Source organism: Dermacentor variabilis, chromosome 2, assembly GCF_050947875.1.
Source record: "Dermacentor variabilis isolate Ectoservices chromosome 2, ASM5094787v1, whole genome shotgun sequence".
In the NCBI taxonomy this organism is placed as follows: domain Eukaryota; kingdom Metazoa; phylum Arthropoda; class Arachnida; order Ixodida; family Ixodidae; genus Dermacentor; species Dermacentor variabilis.
Window position 1 is genome coordinate 75,911,148 of NC_134569.1, and position 20,058 is coordinate 75,931,205.

The 20,058-nt window shown below is 46.6% G+C and overlaps 1 protein-coding gene across 10 annotated transcripts in view; it reads right to left on the reverse strand.

Annotated features, from left to right (window-relative positions):
* Nucleotides 1-20,058, reverse strand: part of LOC142572115 (serine/threonine-protein kinase mig-15-like) — a 108,171-nt gene that overhangs the window by 71,316 nt on the left and 16,797 nt on the right. For all 10 annotated transcript variants that reach the window (XM_075680997.1, XM_075680990.1, XM_075680992.1 and 7 more), the window contains exons 12-14: nucleotides 18,666-18,862; nucleotides 17,941-18,053; nucleotides 9,772-9,980 (exon numbers count right to left, since the gene is read on the reverse strand). In XM_075680997.1, the coding sequence (XP_075537112.1) occupies nucleotides 9,772-9,980; nucleotides 17,941-18,053; nucleotides 18,666-18,862 (519 nt within the window). The remainder of the gene's footprint in view (nucleotides 1-9,771; nucleotides 9,981-17,940; nucleotides 18,054-18,665; nucleotides 18,863-20,058) is intronic.

A 20,058-nucleotide genomic window follows, 5' to 3' on the forward strand; every position in this document is an offset into this window, starting at 1 on the left:
AGTACAGCAGTAATCTGTAGCCATTCCGTGAATATTGTAATTACTGTGCAATCAGTAAGTGCTGCCCAACAGTGAAGCAAGACACAAAACTAACGGCGACCAATTATGATTGCCTTTCCACGGATGGTATACCACGCACAGTATGTTGCGAACCTTCTTATTTGGGCAGGCAAGGAACTTAATTTTGTAAACAATTAAATAAAATTTTGCAGGCTAACGAGAACAAAGATAAAGATATGCACCTGGGCACAAGACAGACGAGCTAGAACAACTTGTGTCATTAGGCACAAGACAAAATGTAATGGCAAATGTCTTATGTGCATTCCAAATGACAGATGTGCTTTGGTATGCTTTACCGCACTAGAAAAAATTTGTATTATGCCTAGGAACAATGCTAGAACTTTGACAAGAGACTATGCGTCTATGAACAGCGCCAAGATGAGATACGGTGTGTCGCAAGGATGGTGACAGTGATGGAGAGCAATGTTCATACCATCCCGTACACTCGCTTTCATTGTGAAGTGGTTTGTCAGCTTCCTGTGCGTTGTGTGGTCTCTGCAAATAGATACGAGTCGACTCAGCGTAATACTATCTTTTGTCGCCAATACCTGACTGGCCTTTCGAAGCACTACCTTTTACTGCCCCTAAGGGCTCAAATCGCCACAGGTAGGTCTGAAATAGCTCTGAAGGCCTGCTAGTACAATTATTAGGTGTATCGTTGTTCGTAATGTGGCAGGAGACGTGTGTGCAAGAGTGCCTGCTTGAGCGCACGTGTGTAATTAAAGCGACACTAAAGACAAATATGAAGTCGACGTGGACTATATAAATGCCATTCCAGAAACCTCACAATGCTTGTTTTGCGCCAAGAAAAGACTTAGTTCACAAGAAAATTGTACTTGAAAGCTCCGAATGCCTTTTTTGAAATTCATATCTCCCGCCACCCAACCGGGGCAGTGGCAACATTGCATATGCCGTCACCGCCCTTTGCTGTCGTCGACGAATAAAACGGCACCCGATAGACGGCGGCACCGAGCCAAAACAGAGCACGGATTCACCGCTGCAGCTGCTTTTTCTTCAAGTGGCGTAGACCGTTCGGGCATCCCGCGACATCATATGGAAGTTGGATTCTCTGCTACTTGCAGTTTGTGCGAGTTCGACAAACCAGCAAAACCAGCGCAGCACTACGCAATCAGGAAAGTATTGAAATGCAAAAGCGTGGGTGGCGCAGAGTCCCCTAAAACGAAACCTTTCGAACGCCCAATGGAAATTTCGATGAGTTCTTTTCTCTAAACATGAAATGGAACTGGACAAGTAGCATATTATTTCATCTTATAATACATAATGAGGATATTTTTAGCAATGAGTCATCATCATCATCATCAGCCTGGTTGCGCCCACTGCAGGGCAAAGGCCTCTCCCATGCTTCTCCAACAACCCCGGTCATGTACTAATTGTGGCCATGCCGTCCCTGCAAACTTCTTAATCTCATCCGCCCACCTAACTTTCTGCCGCCCCCTGCTACGCTTCCCTTCCCTTGGGATCCAGTCCGTAACCCTTAATGACCATCGGTTATCTTCCCTCCTCATTACATGTCCTCCTGCCCATGCCCATTTCTTTTTCTTGATTTCAACTAAGATGTCATTAACTCGCATTTGTTCCCTCACCCAAGCTGCTCTTTTCTTATCCCTTAACGTTACACCTATCATTCTTCTTTCCATAGCTCGTTGTGTCGTCCTCAATTTGAGTAGAACCCTTTTCGTAAGCCTCCAGGTTTCTGCCCCGTAGGTGAGTACTGGTAAGACACAGCTATTATATACTTTTCTCTTGAGGGATAATGGCAACCTGCTGTTCATGATTTGGGAATGCCTGCCAAACGCACCCCAGCCCATTCTTATTCTTCTGATTATTTCCGTCTCATGATCCGGATCCGCCGTCACTACCTGCCCTAAGTAGATGTATTCCCTTACGACTTCCAGTGCCTCGCTGCCTATTGTAAATTGCTGTTCTCTACCGAGACTGTTAAGCATTACTTTAGTTTTCTGCAGATTAATTTTTAGACCCACTCTTCTGCTTTGCCTCTCCAGGTCGGTGAGCATGCATTCCAATTGGTCCCCTGAGTTACTAAGCAAGGCAATATCATCAGCGAATCGCAAGTTACTAAGGTATTCTCCATTAAATTTTATCCCTAATTCTTCCCAATCCAGGTCTCTGAATACCTCCTGTAAACACGCTGTGAAAAGCATTGGAGATATCGTATCTCACTGCCTGACGTCTTTCTTTATTGGGATTTTGTTGCTTGCTTTATGGAGGACTACGGTGGCTGTGGAGCCGCTATAGATATCTTCCAGTATTTTTACATATGGCTCATCTACACCCTGATTCCGTAATGCCTCCATGACTGCTGAGGTTTCGACTGAATCAAACGCTTTGATTTGATTTTGGTTTTGACGAATCAAAAGCAATGAGTAGTTGAGTACTAGTGAGAGAATTTAATTGAGGAGTGCATTCGTCATAGGGCAAGTGCTTGAATGTCTTCTGGGGGAGTCTCTAATCACGTCCTGCATTTACCTCAATTTCTAAATTATTAAGGCTCTGTTCACGATAATATTGATGCCTTGGAGATTCTCTAGTACTAATCTATCACTTTAGTTTGACTTAGTATTAGACTTTAGTGTCCCTTTAACCCTTTGAGGGTCAATGACGTAAATATACGGTGCCGCAAACAAGTCCAAAATGGTTGATGCCGTATATTTACGGCATCATCTGTACGTTTAAAAAGAGTGCCAATTTCCTAACTTTTTCTTTTCTGTGATGTGCTGCCACTATGTGGGAATACAAGGAAGTTTTTTCACGCGGCTCCCTCTCTCGGTTTTCGTTGCATGGTTTGCTTCAGCGCTATTTCGCTCCTACACGTCTATATAGTACCGCGCGGGCGGGCGAGTAATGGTTCTGGTTTTGTTTTCGCAAGCGATTTTGGTTTCTTGCACTTGCAAAACTGATGGCTATCTCGTTACTAATCGCACAAAGGGCGACCGCCTTTTTCTCGCTCGTTCAGTGCTCACAGGGGTGCGCATTGGAAGGATGCCGCCGTGCATGCGTTTCCGTTGCTTAATATTTATTTTGTGACATTCGCGAGAACTAATTGCCTCTGGTTGGCGATAAAACAAAGATTAGTGGAAGTTTATCACACATTGGGCTTTTTTGACGGGCACACAACCACACAGTTTTCTTGAGTGCGTGCACCTACGCAGTTCGATTACACTATCGATGTATATATTAGATATTAGTGTAAGAGCAGGAACATTTGAGTCTTGCGAAATATTCTCATGTACGCATTTTCAAGGCCTTGAGCTATGTGCATAAAAATGCATCAAATGTTTTATTCTTATAAGTTTATTACCTTTTTTATTGTTATTTATGAATGAAGAGTACATACACACCAATGCAAAATATTTTTTTCGCGCCTTACGGTCACCCTAGAAAAATTACGGTAAATTTTTTCCTAAACAAGTCCCTAAGAAGAATTCAAATCTGCAATAAAATAATCGACCCTCAAAGGGTTAAGGAATACATGCTACTTCGTGTATGCTTCACCTGATACTAACCAATTCTGTATTGAGGCAAAGGCAACTTTCGGAAACAAGCATTGTGCATTGCATTGTGCTTTCCGAGCTTCGAAGACATTGGCGAGGAGCACAAAGGCAGAGTCGATGCTATTGCTAAAAGTGGCGAACTGCTTTAATGATAAACGTAACACTGTAATACAATGTAACAAATGTATACCCCAAAGGATGTACATTTGTTTAAGAGTGTAGACTCGAAGCCTGTACCTGACGTAACAAATGTACACCCCAAAGGATGTACATTTGTTTAAGAGTGTAGACTCGAAGCCTGTACCTGACAGCCATTTTGAAATGCCGATGATGATACAGTAACGCAAATTTAGGGTCGTACTTGATTCTAATGTGCACACATTTGGACCCGTTCTACCGGAAAGAAAGTGCAAGTTAGATTTGAGTAAATACAGTATTTAAATATGCACACAGGACAAGTTTATTATGTTTTTGAAAGAGAAGGAGGTAGCCAATTCAAAATTATTTCTAAAGCTATGGATAGCCTATGCCTAGAGAATGAATGAGTTGCTGTATGTTCATCTTGCTTCAAGTTGCGTTGCACATTTTGACCCTGAAAAAAAGAAAAAAACCTGCAGACTTCAGTGACCTCTTCGGCGGAGTCACTTGTTATCAATGGCGTGTGAAATGCACGCGACTGTCAGCACATTGGAAGTAAATCTTTGTTTTCCCAAATGAGAGAAAGTGTTATTCGTGTATGAAAGTATGAGGTGCATGGTACTGTAAAGGAGTTTTCTTTCTTTAGGTTATGGTAAATGGGTGCGTGTTACAATCGAGGGCGGATTTCCCCCCCCCCCTTTTTTTTGGTCACGGAAAATGGGTTGTGCACATTACAATCGAGGGCGCATTAGAATTGAGTAAATACAGTATATTGTATAAATGCATGGTGTTTACAGTGGTGATTTAAAATAATGTTGAAGTGAGAAAATACGTATGAGGTAGCCGCCGCTAGTCCTAATGCGCTTGTCCTCCTAATGTCAGGATTTGCAGGCCATTGCGACAAAGTTGCAGCCAGTATACCAGGGATAGTGGCGGTTGCTACGGCGGTTTTAATGGGGTGCTGTGATTATAAAAAAATGCACCTACTATGTCATGGATATCATTTGGTACTGTGGTTGGCAGTGCGATTGCCACTTTGTGTGTCTGCTGATGTGCCTTTACGGTTTTGTGATTTACAGATGACATGGAGATATTCAATTCAGATGGTCACATAAGAAAGTTACTGCTGACGCTGATGATAATCTTTGTAGATTTCTACCAAAATTCTTTCTTTAAGAGCTTACAATGGTTAGTTATGAAGCAAGAACCCCTGCAGTCCTGTTTGAATCCACAATACAGTAAGAAAAAAATAGCTCTGGCATCTTAAAGGACCCTAATCTATCCTTATGTATTTTGAAGCAAACTTAGGATGACCTTAACATGAGCTTTCAACAAACTTATATCATTGCACAAACTTGGGTAGCGAATTTCGGTTGTGTCTTGTAGCGGCAGCAGCATCGGCGTCGCACGAGGGATGACGTAGACGCTCGCGTCTACACGAGGCTCGAGTGGCTGGCGCTCCGGCACGGGCTAGCATTCCGAAGGAGATCATTAAAAAAAATGCTACGCTAAGAGACGGACTGTCGGTTCTTCCTCTCCTGCGAGAACCCGAGACTTTAACGGTCTACGTGGTCGCTCGTCGCCACAGTTTTGGTGACCCGGACGTGATACTGCCATACGCTCCTGTGGTAGAGACGACCATGGACCAGACCGACGCTACGAGAGCTCAAGGCCAGAACCCTTCCGAAGAACGCGGTGAGCCCTCCTGTTCCGCCATCGCTGTCCGCCTCCCGCAGTACTGGGACCAGCATCCTTCGGCGTGGTTTCTTCAGGCCGAAGCGCAATTTCAAGTCGCTGGTATCCGCTCTCAAGCCTCGAAGTTCCATTACGCCGTCGCAGCGCTATCGCCCGCCGCCATTGACGAGGTGGCAGATTTGCTGAACTCCCCATTGTCTGCCGCCGCCTATGACGATCTCAAGGCAGCACTGCTACAGCGCACAGCAGCTTCACAACGTTCTCGCATCCAGCAGCTTCTGTCCGCTGAAGAACTCGGCGACCGACGCCCTAGTCAACTTCTTCGCCGAATGAGCCAGCTGCTCGGAAACAACGCGAGATCCATCGACGACACGCTGTTGCGCGAACTGTTTTTGCAACGACTCCCGGCTAACGTGCAGATGGTCCTGGCGACAGCCTCTACCATGGACCTTACCGGACTTGCCGCTTTGGCCGACAAAGTCATGGAAGTAGCCACCCCCACCATCGCAGCCACGTCACCGTCTCCAGGTGACAATACAACCGCTCTGCAAACTCTTCCCTGCTCTTCCGCAGTGCAATCTCCGCTCGACTCCTTGTGTGAGCGCCTGGAACGCATCATCTGTGGAGCGGAACATCGTCGCGCGTCTCGTCGCCCACGCAGCCGTAGTTCCAGCAGATCAAGACGCACGGGCACCCAAAATGAAACCTCAACTACAGCGCCTGGCGTTTGCTACTACCACCGCAGTTTTGGAAACGACGCTCGTCACTGTCGGCGTCCCTGCGCTTGGCAGGGAAACAGGCCGGCCGACCTCTAACGGCGACGAGTGGTCCGGCCCAGCACACAAGTCGCCTTTTCTACGTGACGGACAGAGTTACGGGACAACGATTCTTAGTTGACACAGGTGCTGACGTCAGCATTCTCCCCGCCCAGCGCTCCGACCGAAAAGCGACTCCTGTGTCGTTTTTGCAAGCCGTCAACGGCACCAGGATTCCAGTTTTCTCGTCACGCTCCATCATGCTAAACCTTGGCCTTCGACGAGCATTCCGCTGGATCTTCCTGGTTGCAGACGTCCGTCATGCAGTCATTGGAGCAGACTTCTTGCATAACTACGGACTCCTTGTGGACATCCAACGACGCCGTCTCATCGACTCCGTGACCCAGCTATCCGTTCCTGGCGTCCCATCATCAGGCACATCGCCCATAGCGCCTATTTCTGCCATGTTGGACGAACCTTTCGCCGCGCTCCTACGCGAGTTTCCCACTTTGACGCGCCTGCCGGACTGGACGCAACCGGTACAACATGACGTGTGCCAACACATCGTCACCTCCGGCCCACCGGTCTACTTCCGACCCCGGCGATTGTCCCCGGAGAAACTCAAGATCGCTCGCGCGGAGTTCGAACACATGCTGCAACTTGGCATCATCCGCCCTTCCTCCAGTAACTGGGCATCACCACTTCACATGGTGCCTAAGAAGACGGGAGACTGGCGCCCATGCGGTGATTACCGGGCACTAAACAACGTCACCGTTCCTGATCGCTACCCTCTACCGAACATTCAGGACTTCACGGTAGCGTTGCACGGTGCGACGATCTTTTCTAAGATCGATCTCGTTCGCGCCTACCATCAACTACCGGTCGCTGAAGAAGACATTCCCAAGACCGCCATCACCACACCCTTCGGTCTTTTCGAATTTCTCCGCATGCCTTTCGGTTTACGGAACGCGGGCCAATCTTTTCAGCGTTTCATCGATTCCGTCACCCGAGGTTTGCCTTTCGTTTTTGCATACATTGACGACCTTCTCGTTGCAAGCTCTACGGCAGAAGAACATCTTCACCACTTGCGGTTATTGTTTTCACGCCTTGCCAGTAAAGGAATTGTCATCAACGCCTCCAAGAGTGAATTCGGTCAACCCGAACTCGAGTTCCTCGGTCATATCGTCGACGCTAACGGCATTCGACCACTGCCATCCAAGATTCGCGTCATCGAAAACCTTCCCCGACCGACCACAGTCACCAAGCTTCGCCAATTTCTAGGTTTCGTCAATTTCTACCGCCGATTCATTCCCGAGTGCGCACGACTTATGGCTCCGCTAGACGCCCTCCTGGTAAACAAACGCAAACAAGTGCTTCAGTGGACTGAAGAGGCCACCGACGCTTTCACAAGAGTCAAGTCTGCCCTCGCCGACGCCGCGCTGCTTAGACACCCAAAGCCAGATGCACCCACTGCCATCATGACCGACGCTTCAAACAACGCCGTTGGTGCCGTTCTGCAGCAATTCATCGACAATACGTGGCATCCACTCGCTTTTTTCTCCAAGAAACTGAAGCCTGCGCAGTCCCGCTACAGCGTGTTCGGCCATGAATTACTCGCTGTTTACCTGGCTATCAAGCATTTTCGCCATTTCCTCGAAGGCCGTGCATTCACTGTCTTGACGGACCACAAGCCCCTTGTGCACGCAATGAATCGTTCGGCGTCCTGTTACTCGCCCCGCGAGGTTCGACACCTTTCCTACATTTCCGAGTTTGCAACAACGTTCCGCCACATCAAGGGCACCGACAACGTTCCAGCCGACGTCCTCAGTCGTGTCAATGTCGTTTCCACGTTGACATCGGAACCTTTCATCATCGAGGCCGACTTACTCGCCAGTCAACAGCGTGACGACACTGAACTTCGTACACTCCGGAATTCTTCAACGTCCCTGAAATTGGAAGACGTCGTTGTGACCCCAGATGGTACATCCGTCGTCTGCGACACTTCTAACGACACATCTAGACCATACATTCCGGCATCCCTTCGCAGATGTCTATTCGAAACCGTGCACAACCTGTCGCACCCTGGCATACGCGCGACACAGAAGCTCCTTTCCAGTCGTTTCGTTTGGCTTCGGCTAAACGCTCAAGTTCGCGACTGGGTTCGCTGCTGTTTGTCGTGTCAACGTTCGAAGATCCAGCGTCACCCCATTCCACCTGCCAAGTCTTTTCTTCCACCGGATACTCGTTTTGACACCATACACCTGGACCTCGTCGGCCCTCTCCCACCCTCGAAAGGCTACTGCTACATACTGACATGCATCGACCGTTATACATGGTGGCCAGAAGCTACACCTATATCTGACATCTCAGCGCCCACTGTTGCAGCAGCTTTCATGTCTACGTGGATCGCAAGGTTCGGCTGCCCATCCACAATAATCACAGATCGGGGTCGGCAGTTTGACTCAGCACTTTTCAACGAGCTACTCCAACTACTCGGAACGACACGTTTTCGCACAACTGCTTACCACCCGCAGTCCAATGGACTAGTTGAACGTTTTCACCGGCATCTCAAGGCCTCCCTTATGGCACATGAATCGCCGCAGAAGTGGGTCCTACATTTGCCCCTTGTCTTACTTGGCATCAGAGCCGCACTCAAGAGTGACCTAGGTTGCTCCTGTGCTCAGCTAGTCTACGGCACTCACCTACGCCTTCCATGCGATTTCTTTGTCGCCACCCCCAAAACGCCTATGCCATCACCTGCCGACTACGTTGCCGAACTGCAAGCTTTCTTCAGCCAGATACGCCCCGTGCCTACACGTTCACAAGAAGCAAGGTTCCCGTACGTTTCTCCCGCACTCAGCTCTGCTACTCACGTTTTCGTGCGTAACTGTGCCGTGCGGAAGCCTTTGCAACCACACTACTCCGGGCCATATTGTGTTCTAGAGCGTCGTCCGACGACGTTTGTTGTGAATGTCAACGGCCGATCAGACACAATTGCCCTGGAACGTCTCAAACCCGCCTACATAGAAGCACCCACGCCATCAGCTCCACCAGTATGCGACGCGACCCTGCTGCATCCTTCGCCGCCGCCAGTGCACGTGACACCCAAGACCAACGCCAAGACACGCCGCGTCACGTGGACTTTCCATCGTTCGTCGAACTTTCCTCCTCTCTAGGGGGGGAGCCCTCTGTAGCGGCAGCAGCATCGGCGTCGCACGAGGGATGACGTAGACGCTCGCGTCTACACGAGGCTCGAGCAGCTGGCGCTCCGGCATGGGCTAGCGTTCCGAAGGAGATCATTAAAAAAAACGCTACGCTAAGAGACGGACTGTCGGTTCTTCCTCTCCTGCGAGAACCCGAGACTTTAACGGTCTACGTGGTCGCTCGTCGCCACAGTCTAATGCTCATTTGGTACTTAATTTTGAGCCAGGGAGGAAAGCATAATGCCCATTGCTGTAATCTGCACACCAAGCTGTGTAGCTGATTTCAGTTACATTTAATGCCGACATCTATTATATTACCATTTCAAGCCAGGAAATAATCTGCAACAGTTACTACTGCGAAACTTCCTCCCAATGAACATCACTCACCAATAACTCTCTGCGGTGGTACCGGTGGTGGCCTTGCAGGGAGCTCGGGAGGCTTGCTTGGTTGCTGTTGCTGCTGCTGTGGGGCAGTGAGCGTACCATCCCGGGCCTGTAGCTGCTGGAAGTTGCGCTTCAGGGTCAAGTCACGTTGCGCTGGCTCCACGGAGCCTGGCTCCCCTGCTGTGCCGTCCTCATCCTCACCCTCACTACCACTGCAGAAAGATGAAATCCAGGCTTGTGGTTATTCCAATAGGTCACACTGTCAATTGCACAAATGTTTTTACTAAGCGTGCACATGCTACCAGACTGGGCTGTTGAATTAGTGTGACTACGGACAGTTTTAGTTTGTCAGCAAACTTCTTATCGTTTCTTCATCTTATTTCTGCAGTTTATCTGGTTACCGGAGAGGTGTACAGCAGCAACAGTGCTGGTGGCGACATCTTGTGATGCAGCGTTTAGCTAGAGAACACACAAAGCTAATACTGCCATAACTTGCCCCATTTTAACTCCTGGTATAAGGCATTCATAGCGATATGATTATCAATGTGCAGTCCTTTTAGCATTTTCCTTCAATGAGAACACTCACGCGACAAAAACTTTTCAAACACATTGCAGTTGTGCAAAAGAATCACGAGTTGTCGCCATTAGCTTTGCTACTGTAATCAGGTAATTCGTGAACAGCAATAAGTTTGTGGACAATCAAAAGCTCTCTCTTATATCAGAAATGATACCGTTCATGGCAAGTCTGCAAGCATTAACGTAGTCATCCAGATGCATCTTGTGTTGCATCAGTGAAGATGAGAAATGGTGGCCTGAGAGGTCTCAAGAAATTTCCCAGAATTATTGCATAATGCCAACTATTACTCACATTTACATTATCGTGGCACATCCACTTGCAAGAGTAATCTATAGATGTTGATTTGGCTTAGTTTTACAATTTAGTCAATAAACAAGAATACACTTTATTATGAACAAAATGCAGTAGACCGTTGCGTTGACCTTGATGGGCCTGACCGAATTAATCGAATTACATGGAGAGTCTAATTAACTGAAATAGAAGAAAATGTCCGAACAAACTGCTGCTCCATTTGACAGTACAGCGAAATCTCGATGTAACGAAGTTTTACTTGCAGGAAAAACTTAAATTCCGAATTTCAATAATTCGAGGTTTTAAGGTTTCAGCAGTAAAAACAACTTTACAAATTCCCGGAGCATTCCTGGTGGATAGTAGCTTGTCAGTAAGCACTTATAAAGAAATAGCAAGAAGGTCGGGCTAAATAGTGCGATTATGAGCGCTATTGTGGCTGAGCGTAATGCATCAATGTACATGGCTCAGTGTCAAAGATTTGCATGTGTTGTGTCGCATGGCACCGTAAATCTTCGACGTCATGGCTGACCCATGACTTCCGAGATTGTCCACAATGGCAGGTTTTGCTCTGGCCGTCCCATTTGGGGTGCTCCCCAACAAGAAAATAATGTGGTATGCATGTCCAACTGCCCTGAGATGGCATTGTTAGCTTTCCATTAGCGTTGTACAAATATCAAAATTTTCAAATATGAATTGAATAGGAATACTTAGCATCGAATATCACATAATCAATGCACATGCATATATTAGCAAGTTGGTTTAACATGCTGGAACATTGAAATTACACTGCCATTGGTAAAAGATGCACTAGTAAGCCGTTATACCAGAAGATTATGTATTTGGCTCATTCTCACTTAGGAAAATTGAGTAATTTCCGCTAGCTGTTGCTTTTCACCAACCTGTGCCTGCCTTATTATACCACATCAATTTCCCGTAAACTCAAAGGCATTTGACCCTGCACTCATCGCATTTGCTGTCAAGCTTAATAAGCTCAGGATTGGGGATGGAACATGCAAAAGAGTGCACCCTCACTGTTGATCCGAGTCCCTTGCTACTGAGAGGCTCGCTTTCCTGCATAGCTTCGGAATCTAGTTGCTAAGTGTGTTTTACAGGTGATATTTCGTCAGCCCCACGAAATTATCGCAAAATTCAGCACATCAGACACACTTTCTTAGAAACACACGATAAGAGCCATGTTTGCTCCTGCACAGTTATCAATATATTCAATTTGTTTCGAATATTTGTATCCAATCGAATATTCGATAATGTACGAAATTTTTCAATTTGGGAAGATTTAGGGGAAGACGTGTACTGCGCAGCGAAAAAAATGGCAAAACCCATTCCAAATTGAGTAGAACATATTCAAGTACAAATGAAAAGAAGTCGCGTATATAAGTAAATATTTTCGAATATGAGCTATTTCTATAAACTGATAGTAAGTCGCGTATATAAGTAAATATTTTCGAATATGAGCTATTTCTATAAACTGATAGTAAGCTCCTCGGTATGAGGCCAGAGCTTTGTCACAACTAAGATTCTCTCTCAGCAGCTGGGAAGCCAACCTCAATTGTCCTGACATACTCTCAGCCCGTACAAAACATCTGTGTTGGGTTTCACTGCTTTAAAGAGTTTATTTTTGTTTGGATGAGGGACACCTGCATCTTGGCGTCAGCCAACACTGTTTTTCCAGCTCAAGCTCCTTAAAAGACGCCGCGGCACACTTCCTTTCCCGTTAATCTCTCAGTGTGTCGGTCCTTTCTCTGCTCATCCTCCTTCTGCCATGCATTCACCCCATGGATCATTTGAAGCATCCTCTTGGTCAGTTGTACAGTAAACGTCCTATTTTTCGGACTCCCTAGGGGCTGCAATAACATCCAAAAATCATACAGTCTGAAAAAAAAAAAAAAAATGAATGCATGTCTTTAACTGCCCTTAAGGGCTAAAATTGCCACAGGCACATCCGAAAAAGCTCTTAAGGCCTGCCAGTACACTTATTAAGCATATCAGTGCGCATACTGTGACAAGAGACGGGGGTGCACGCGTGTATAATTAAGGAATACATAGTGTCCCTTGACAATTGCCGCTACCCAGGCTTGTTAAGCTTCACCACATAACATTGCTGCATTGAGGCAAAGCTGCCTTTTAGAAACCAACATTATGTAACGCGCCGTGCTTTCCGAGCTTCGAAGCCAATCACGAGGACCACAAAGGCAGAGTCGGTGTCATTACTAGGACTACCTGCGAGAGCGCTGGTTCGAAGTGGCAAGGTAATCGAAATGGTGGTAGCTTTGATTGCCGTTTCGGACCTGCGGTCTAGGCCAAAATCCGGAAAATCGGTGTGCAATGGGTTCTTGCGCCAGAAATTTCAGACCTTCTTGAACTTTGGCTCTATGGGGTACATGGTGGTGCCGCGAAGCAGTCCGAATTATCAGGCGTCCGAAAAGTCGGTTGTTGACTGCACACTGGCAATTTCAGCCGACGACACGGCGTCAATAACGATTCGTTCTCTGTTACTCGAGCAACCATTACCGCGACTTTCGTTCCCGTTCAATAAAATTGATATCATTTTCCCTCACAGAAGAACAAATTCTGTGAGTTTTCCCTGAGTATTTCCAGACTATTCAAAATCCCTGAGAATTCCCGGTTTTCCCAGTTAGTTGTAATAGATATCAGGGTGTCTACCAAGTTTTCCAAGTTCTCCCTGAGTGCCTTTGCAGAATTCCTTGAGTGATACAGAACTTTTTATGGCATGACGGGCTTGACACCATGTCGCCCGATGCTGTCACCCTCTAAGTAAGCATGGTAAAAAAAAAAAAAAAAAAAACGATTTAATCCAGTTTGAATAGTAAGCAGCAGTGTTTATTTTATTCGAAATAGAAAACTGCAGGGAGGGGTTAGCGAAATACACAGTGAATAAAATATATTTAAAAAAATGGTAAAAGCCCATTGCAAATCGAACATTTTCAAGTATCAATAAAGATAGTTGTATACAAAAGCAATTTTTTTTCGAAAATGAGCGATTTCTATCAACTGATAGCAAGCTCATTGGTATTAGGCCCGAACTTTGTCACAAGCGAGATTCTTAGCCGCTGGAAAGTCAACTTCAACTGTCCTGACATACCGTATTTACTCGAATCTAATGTGCACTTTTTTCCCGATAAAACAAGTCCAGAAATTGCGTGCGTGTTAGAATTGAGTATGACGACCCGAAAATCTGTGTAAGCATATCGCCACAGCACTTCAAAATGGCTGCCGCTGCTCCAAAAACGCAGGTGTTGTCAACGCAGCTGGCTACTAAACCAAGCCTCAACGTGAGCGACGATATGCGTTGACCGGGGTACAGTCCAAAACAGTGCATGAAACAAAATTCCTTTTTAATTTACCATTGAGCATACTTCCTAGTTAATTAGCTGATCGAAACTTGGAAGGAATAGTTTTATTCTAGTTGACATACATCGGACAGTGTTTCCCTCCCGTAGAAGGCCATATTCAGTCAAATCTCAATCTAAGGAATAACGCGGATCCGCCGAAAATAATTTATTTTGAAATATCATTGTAATGAAATACTTGCAGTTATAAGCCAGTGGTCAAACCTATGAATGAAAATGACATACCTTAGCAGTAGACGCATGTGCAGACAAGCATACTCTCAAATAAAAATGTTTCACTCACTTTAAAGCTGCTTTATTTGAAGAAATCAGTTATTTCTTCTGGCGCATGCAGCATGCACGACCGACGAGAAATGTGTCTACATCTCCCCTTTGCGCAATACCTCATTGGGTACGTCATTGCACCGAGCAATGAAAGTGCGGACTTTGTTCATGTGCACTAAAACATCAATGTTCAACACGATCTTCTGTGTTCAGTGACCCACAGTTGTCTTCCTTCGCGACGTCATCGTCACTGGGGCGCGAACGCAGTTAACTATCTTCTCGGTTGTCAGGTCCGCTGCCATTAGTGATATGCTGTCGCTCTCCACGTAGTCGTCAAAGGAAGAGACAGCGGGCAGCAGTTTCGCAGCGTCAGTCCACAGGTTTCCTGGGTTGTTGTTGGTCACCTCCAGGTCATCTTCAAGCTGCACAGGTGCTTTGACAAGCACTGCTTTTCGCCAGCAGAGGCTAATAGTGGGCGCCTTCAAGTTCCCCCAAGCTCCCGTGAGCATTTCCGCTACCCGACGAATATTGACTGCAGTCGGCTGCTTTAGGCGGAGATTGATAATCCACTTGACATAAAAATTGTTACAGCGCAAACACATGCAACCACAAAGTATGAAGGACGGGACACAAGCGCTGGACGGGATACAGCGCTTGTGTCCCGTCCTTCATACTTTGCGGTTGCATGTGTTTGCGCTGTAACAATTCTTGTGTCAAGTATGCACCAACTCGCCCAGAAAGAAGTTTTAATGATAATCAACTGCTGCGCAAGGCGCTTATGAACTTCTGCCTTCACAGTCTTTATAATGTCCTGGTCTAGGGGTTGCAGGAAGGAAGTGTTGCTTGGAGGCAGAAACTCCAAGTGAACATGCGTCAAGCAAAAATTCCCAATGTGAGCAGAGCACTTGTCAACAACCAGTAGAATTCTTCGGTCATCCCTCCTCATTTGGTCGTTGAGTTTGATAAGCCACTCTGAAAAGAGTCCTCTGGTCATCCAGGCTTGCTTGCTGGCGCGGTAGTCGTACGGTACCGACATGATGTTTTTCAAAAAATGTAGCGAGGCTTCACGTAACTGTTGATGACAAGCGGTTTAATTTTCTTTGTGTCTGTTGCACTGCAGCAGAGCAGGACTGTCACGCAAAGATGCACTTCTTCCCTCCTCAGCACTGCACCGTCCGGTCTGGCAGGAGCTGATAAAAACATGCGGTCTCGTCCGCATTGAAAATGTCGACTTCAGAGTACAATTTAGCCACCTCTAGAAAACTATCGTTGCGCCAGGAATCTGCGCCTTCTTTGTCAGCAGCCTTTTCTCACCCGAGATTACCTGCCAAGTTATTATGTTCCCTTGGCGGAAACGAAAAAGCCAACCTGCACTGGCGTCGGATCCAATTATTTCAAGTGCAGTGGCAAATTCGCTGGCTTTTTCTTGGAGCATTAGGCCAGACACGGGAACGTTTTGCAGTCTGGCATCTTTGAACCACGTGAGAACAGCTTGGTCCACATTTTGAAAGCTTCCCAGTCGCAGTCGTTTCCTCGTAGGAGCGAGTTGCGACTCCCGGTGAAGCTTGACAATCTTATCTCGGTCTTTCAATATGGTCGCGGCGGTCGATAGGCCAATGCCACACTGTCTACGCACGTCGATTTGCTTTTTCCCTGCATCGATTTCCTGCAATACGTCCAATTTGTCCCGCAGCAAAAACTGTTTTCGCTTCTTCTTGGCGCCGTCGCTATCTGCATTCATTGTTGGATCTCGCGCGAACTTCGCCACAGCTTTGCGGTGAAGTGTGTGGTAAAGCAGTTTGTACTCAACATGGTGATGAGGATAGCTACTGCACTGCCGCTTTCTGTTTCATGTGAGAATTGTGGCGCTGTTACTTTTAACCGACTTCGTAATACTGATGTTCCTCAGTTATAAAGGGAAAAATAAATTACGTGTGTTATTCTGAAATATGTGCCATATTGAGATACTAGTTCTGAAATATTTTTACAATGAATACATAGACAATCTGGTGAGGATTTTTAAAATATTCATAAATTTGAGAAATTCATTCATGTGAGGTTCGTAGTAACAAGATTTGACTGTATTGACAGCAGACGAGAATTGCACAATATTTACAACTTCATTGTGAACTACGCAATTATGTAAAGTAAACGAAACTCGGCGTAATTAGCCGCTAGGAGTCATCTTAGCGGCTAATTGTCATAATTTGTTTTGGGACAGTTTCGATAAAACAACAGTTCCAGCCATTTTCTGTAACCATACCCCCTCAGTAGATGCCCATGTATTGACAGCAGACAGGAATTCCGGAATGTTTACAACTTCACTGAAGTAATTATGACAGGTAAATGAAACTTGGCATAATTATAAAGTTATATTAGAGGCCAATTTCAGCATTTTTTTCCCAAGATACCTACATTAGATTGAGAGCTACAAAGCATTCATGAGAAAGTTGGCTTTGCTGCAAGGCATTTTCGGTTCACCGCCATGATTTTTTCCAAAGCGTACCCATAGACAGCTTCACTGTAATAAAAGCAGATGAAAATACAATTTTTATAGGTGGCAGCCAAACTCACATCTTCCATATTACGTGTGCCATGCTCTACCATTGAGCTACCGCTGTTGTAGCTCCCATCCATTTTAACGCAATAGCGTTAAGGAGCTCGTGTCGCAGAAAAGCCGGTGTCGTTGGCGTCGGCGGCATTGGCCGTGAGCGAAAAATGGCGGAAGGGAATTCATAAATAAAAGCAACTTGCAAGATGGGCTCGGTGGGAATCGAACCAGGGTCTCCGGAGTGTGAGACAGAGACGCTACCACTCAGCCATGAGTTCGATGCTTCAAAGCGGGACGAAAGCGCCTCTAGTGAGTGTGGTGTTGCCTTAGAAACGTGCCGTAGAAAGTTATACTGCGGTGTATATTGGTAATTATGAGCATGTAAATTACAGAAGTCGTAGTTAAACGCATAGCGAAGCAAGTTTCCGCTAAATTTCTTCTGTGCTTGGTGCACACGCAGAGCCATCTTGCGGCAAACACAGAAGAGCCCCTCCTCGCAATCTGCGGCGCTGCTCCGACAGGTGGTGCGCCACTCGACGGCGCGACGCGGCTCCTCTTTCCGCTCACGGCGAGATTCCTAGATGCAGCATCCGATGGGGGATGCCTCTGACGTGATCGCTGCGCCGTAGCGCGTCTGGTGGGAAAGCGTCCCCTGCGATGTGTGCCGTGCTGCTGGCAAGGAGTCATGAGTCTGCATGGTGCTCCTAAGCGAGATATCGAGGACAATCCTATCGAGGTGTCAGCCCCATGATTGCGTCCGCCTTCATGGCGTGCTGCGGCTCGGCTGTCCTTGCCGATACCGACGTTTGGCTCACGTAGATCGTTCCTCCCTCCAAGACACCAAGTTCTTTGGTTCGTTCCGCTTGCTCAGGCGCATGTTTCGTTTTTGTGTGACTCAAAAGCATGCCGAGCGAATGAGTAGGCAGTGCGAACGGGGTGCGATAACGCTATCGTGTTCCACTCTTGAAGGCGAAGCTTAAGCGCCCTCCAATTTTTTCTTTAGTATTTGTGCACATGTACTAGCTCTAGCACTGGGAGTGTTAACCGGCGCCACTCATGGCCATGGTGGCAAACAGCAAAGGCTTCAACAAGCCACTAACCTGTATCGGTAATCATCAGGCCCTCCTGGCACCTCCCTGGGACCCCCTGCTCCCGAGGCTGAGCGCTTATGTTTACGGCACCGGTCCATATGGTCTTTGAGTTGTATGCGCACCTGTATAAAGAGAACACAGGGGAGAAGTGAATAGAATTCTGAGGTTTTCCATGACAGAACCACGATTTGATTATGAGGCACGCAGTCGTGGAAACTCTGGATAAATTTTGACCACCAGGGAGATCTTTAACGTGTGCCCAATGCACGGAACACGAGCGTTTTTGCGTTTTGCCCTCATTGAAATGCCACCGTGGTGGCTGGGATTTGATCCCGATACCTCGTGCTTAGCAGAGAAACACCATAACCACTAAATCACCGCAGCAGGTAAGAGATGGGTGAGACTTGTGCAAAACATGTAACTCCAGACATAAAATATCTATGTTCTTCAATATACAGTAAAAGGTGCACATATTGTGGACATGCAAATAATGTGAATAGGACAACTCAAATGCAAACAACAAGGCCAGAAAATTGTAGTTGAAGTGGTCAATTTAACAACATGGTTGGCGATGCACTAACTTTTCTGTGAGAACGAAGGTGCCACTACTTTTACATTAAACAGTCAAAATCACCATGTTTCTGTGCACACATATAGGAATGACAAATTTTACAACTTGACAAATGACAACTCTTTTTCTGAAAAACAGGAACTCCAAGGAGTTGGGTACGAACCTGTCTCTCGGTGGGCTGATCTTTGATGAAAGGGTGCTTGAGCAGCTGCTCGGTGTATGGTCTCTGTTGGTAGTCCTTTACCAGTACCGTCTCAATGAAGCTGTGAAACTTTTTTGCCCATTTGCGTGATTTGAGTCGAGGCGGTGGGTTCCGAGGGATTAGAAACAGCGCTCGCATTGGATGCATGTCGCACAAAGCTGGAAAAAGAAAAAGGCACAATAGGAATGTGTATGATTTGATGAGAAAAGACTTCATTCTAAAGGAAGCTTGACCCACCCTAATTAGAAACAAGTCATTTCAGCTCATTATTCTTTAAGTACAATGAATTGTTAAGAGACTATATACAGACGAGGGTCCCAAAGTCAAAGACTGCAATGGGACCCTCGCATGGCTAGAAAAACTAGCTTTGGTAGGTGGCGCAACGATGTATGGTATTTGAACATATACTGTGGGGATGCGCGACTCTCACGCGTCCCCTGATATGTTGTTTTCTCGCATAGCTCCTGTCTCCTGTAATCTGGCTATGCCACGTGACTTTACTCTGAGGTTGATATGCTTGCCGGGTAGTACGAGAGATGGCGCGAGTGTTGCTCTGCTAGCGCCACCTCACGGTGGGGTTACTTGGGCACAAAAAGGAGAAGGCTCTTCCTCTTTGGCTCGGGGTCGGAAAGTGGCGCGGACGTTCTGCGCATGCGCTGATCCATGCTTCTGCGAGACCGTCTTGCGAAGCCTACCCCGGAATGGATGAACACAATAGTTCGAACGCGCCACCGTTTGCGTGACTGTACGCACCAACGACCAGGCATTGGTGTCTGGCATGGGGCAAACATATTTGCACGCGGTGAGGCGGACTTCCGCGATTTGTTGCATGCCCATCGGCATGTTTTGTTGATAGCAACTCGGCTAACAGGTATCTATCTATGAAAGGCGTAATAAATGCCCTTGCGATTGTTTGCACTACTGTGTTGTCGTTCCTTTGTCCCAAGAGCATGAGTGAGAACTCCACAATCCCAAGCAGAGCTAGTACAAAGTGACAGATTATTTTGCTCTATCTTATCACCATACAATGAGGGCATAGTTCCCTTTGGACCCCTGGTAAAGCTTGGAAAGGACTTAGAAAGATTGGTGTTGCTGAACACCTTTATGTTTTGTTAAATGCTGAACCACTTTTAACCTCAAATGCAAATTTGGGTGTCGTGCACCAATCTTCTCATGGCAGAGCAAGGAGTCTGTGGGGCATGGAGAGATCTACATGCTTCCACCTCCTGCAAACCTGCGATTTACTTGAGTACAGACAAGCTACAACTGCAGCTACATCATCAATGTTTCTGTGCTTTGAGATAAATGCACACATCATAGCCAAGGCTCAATATGCTAGTAACTACATATCATA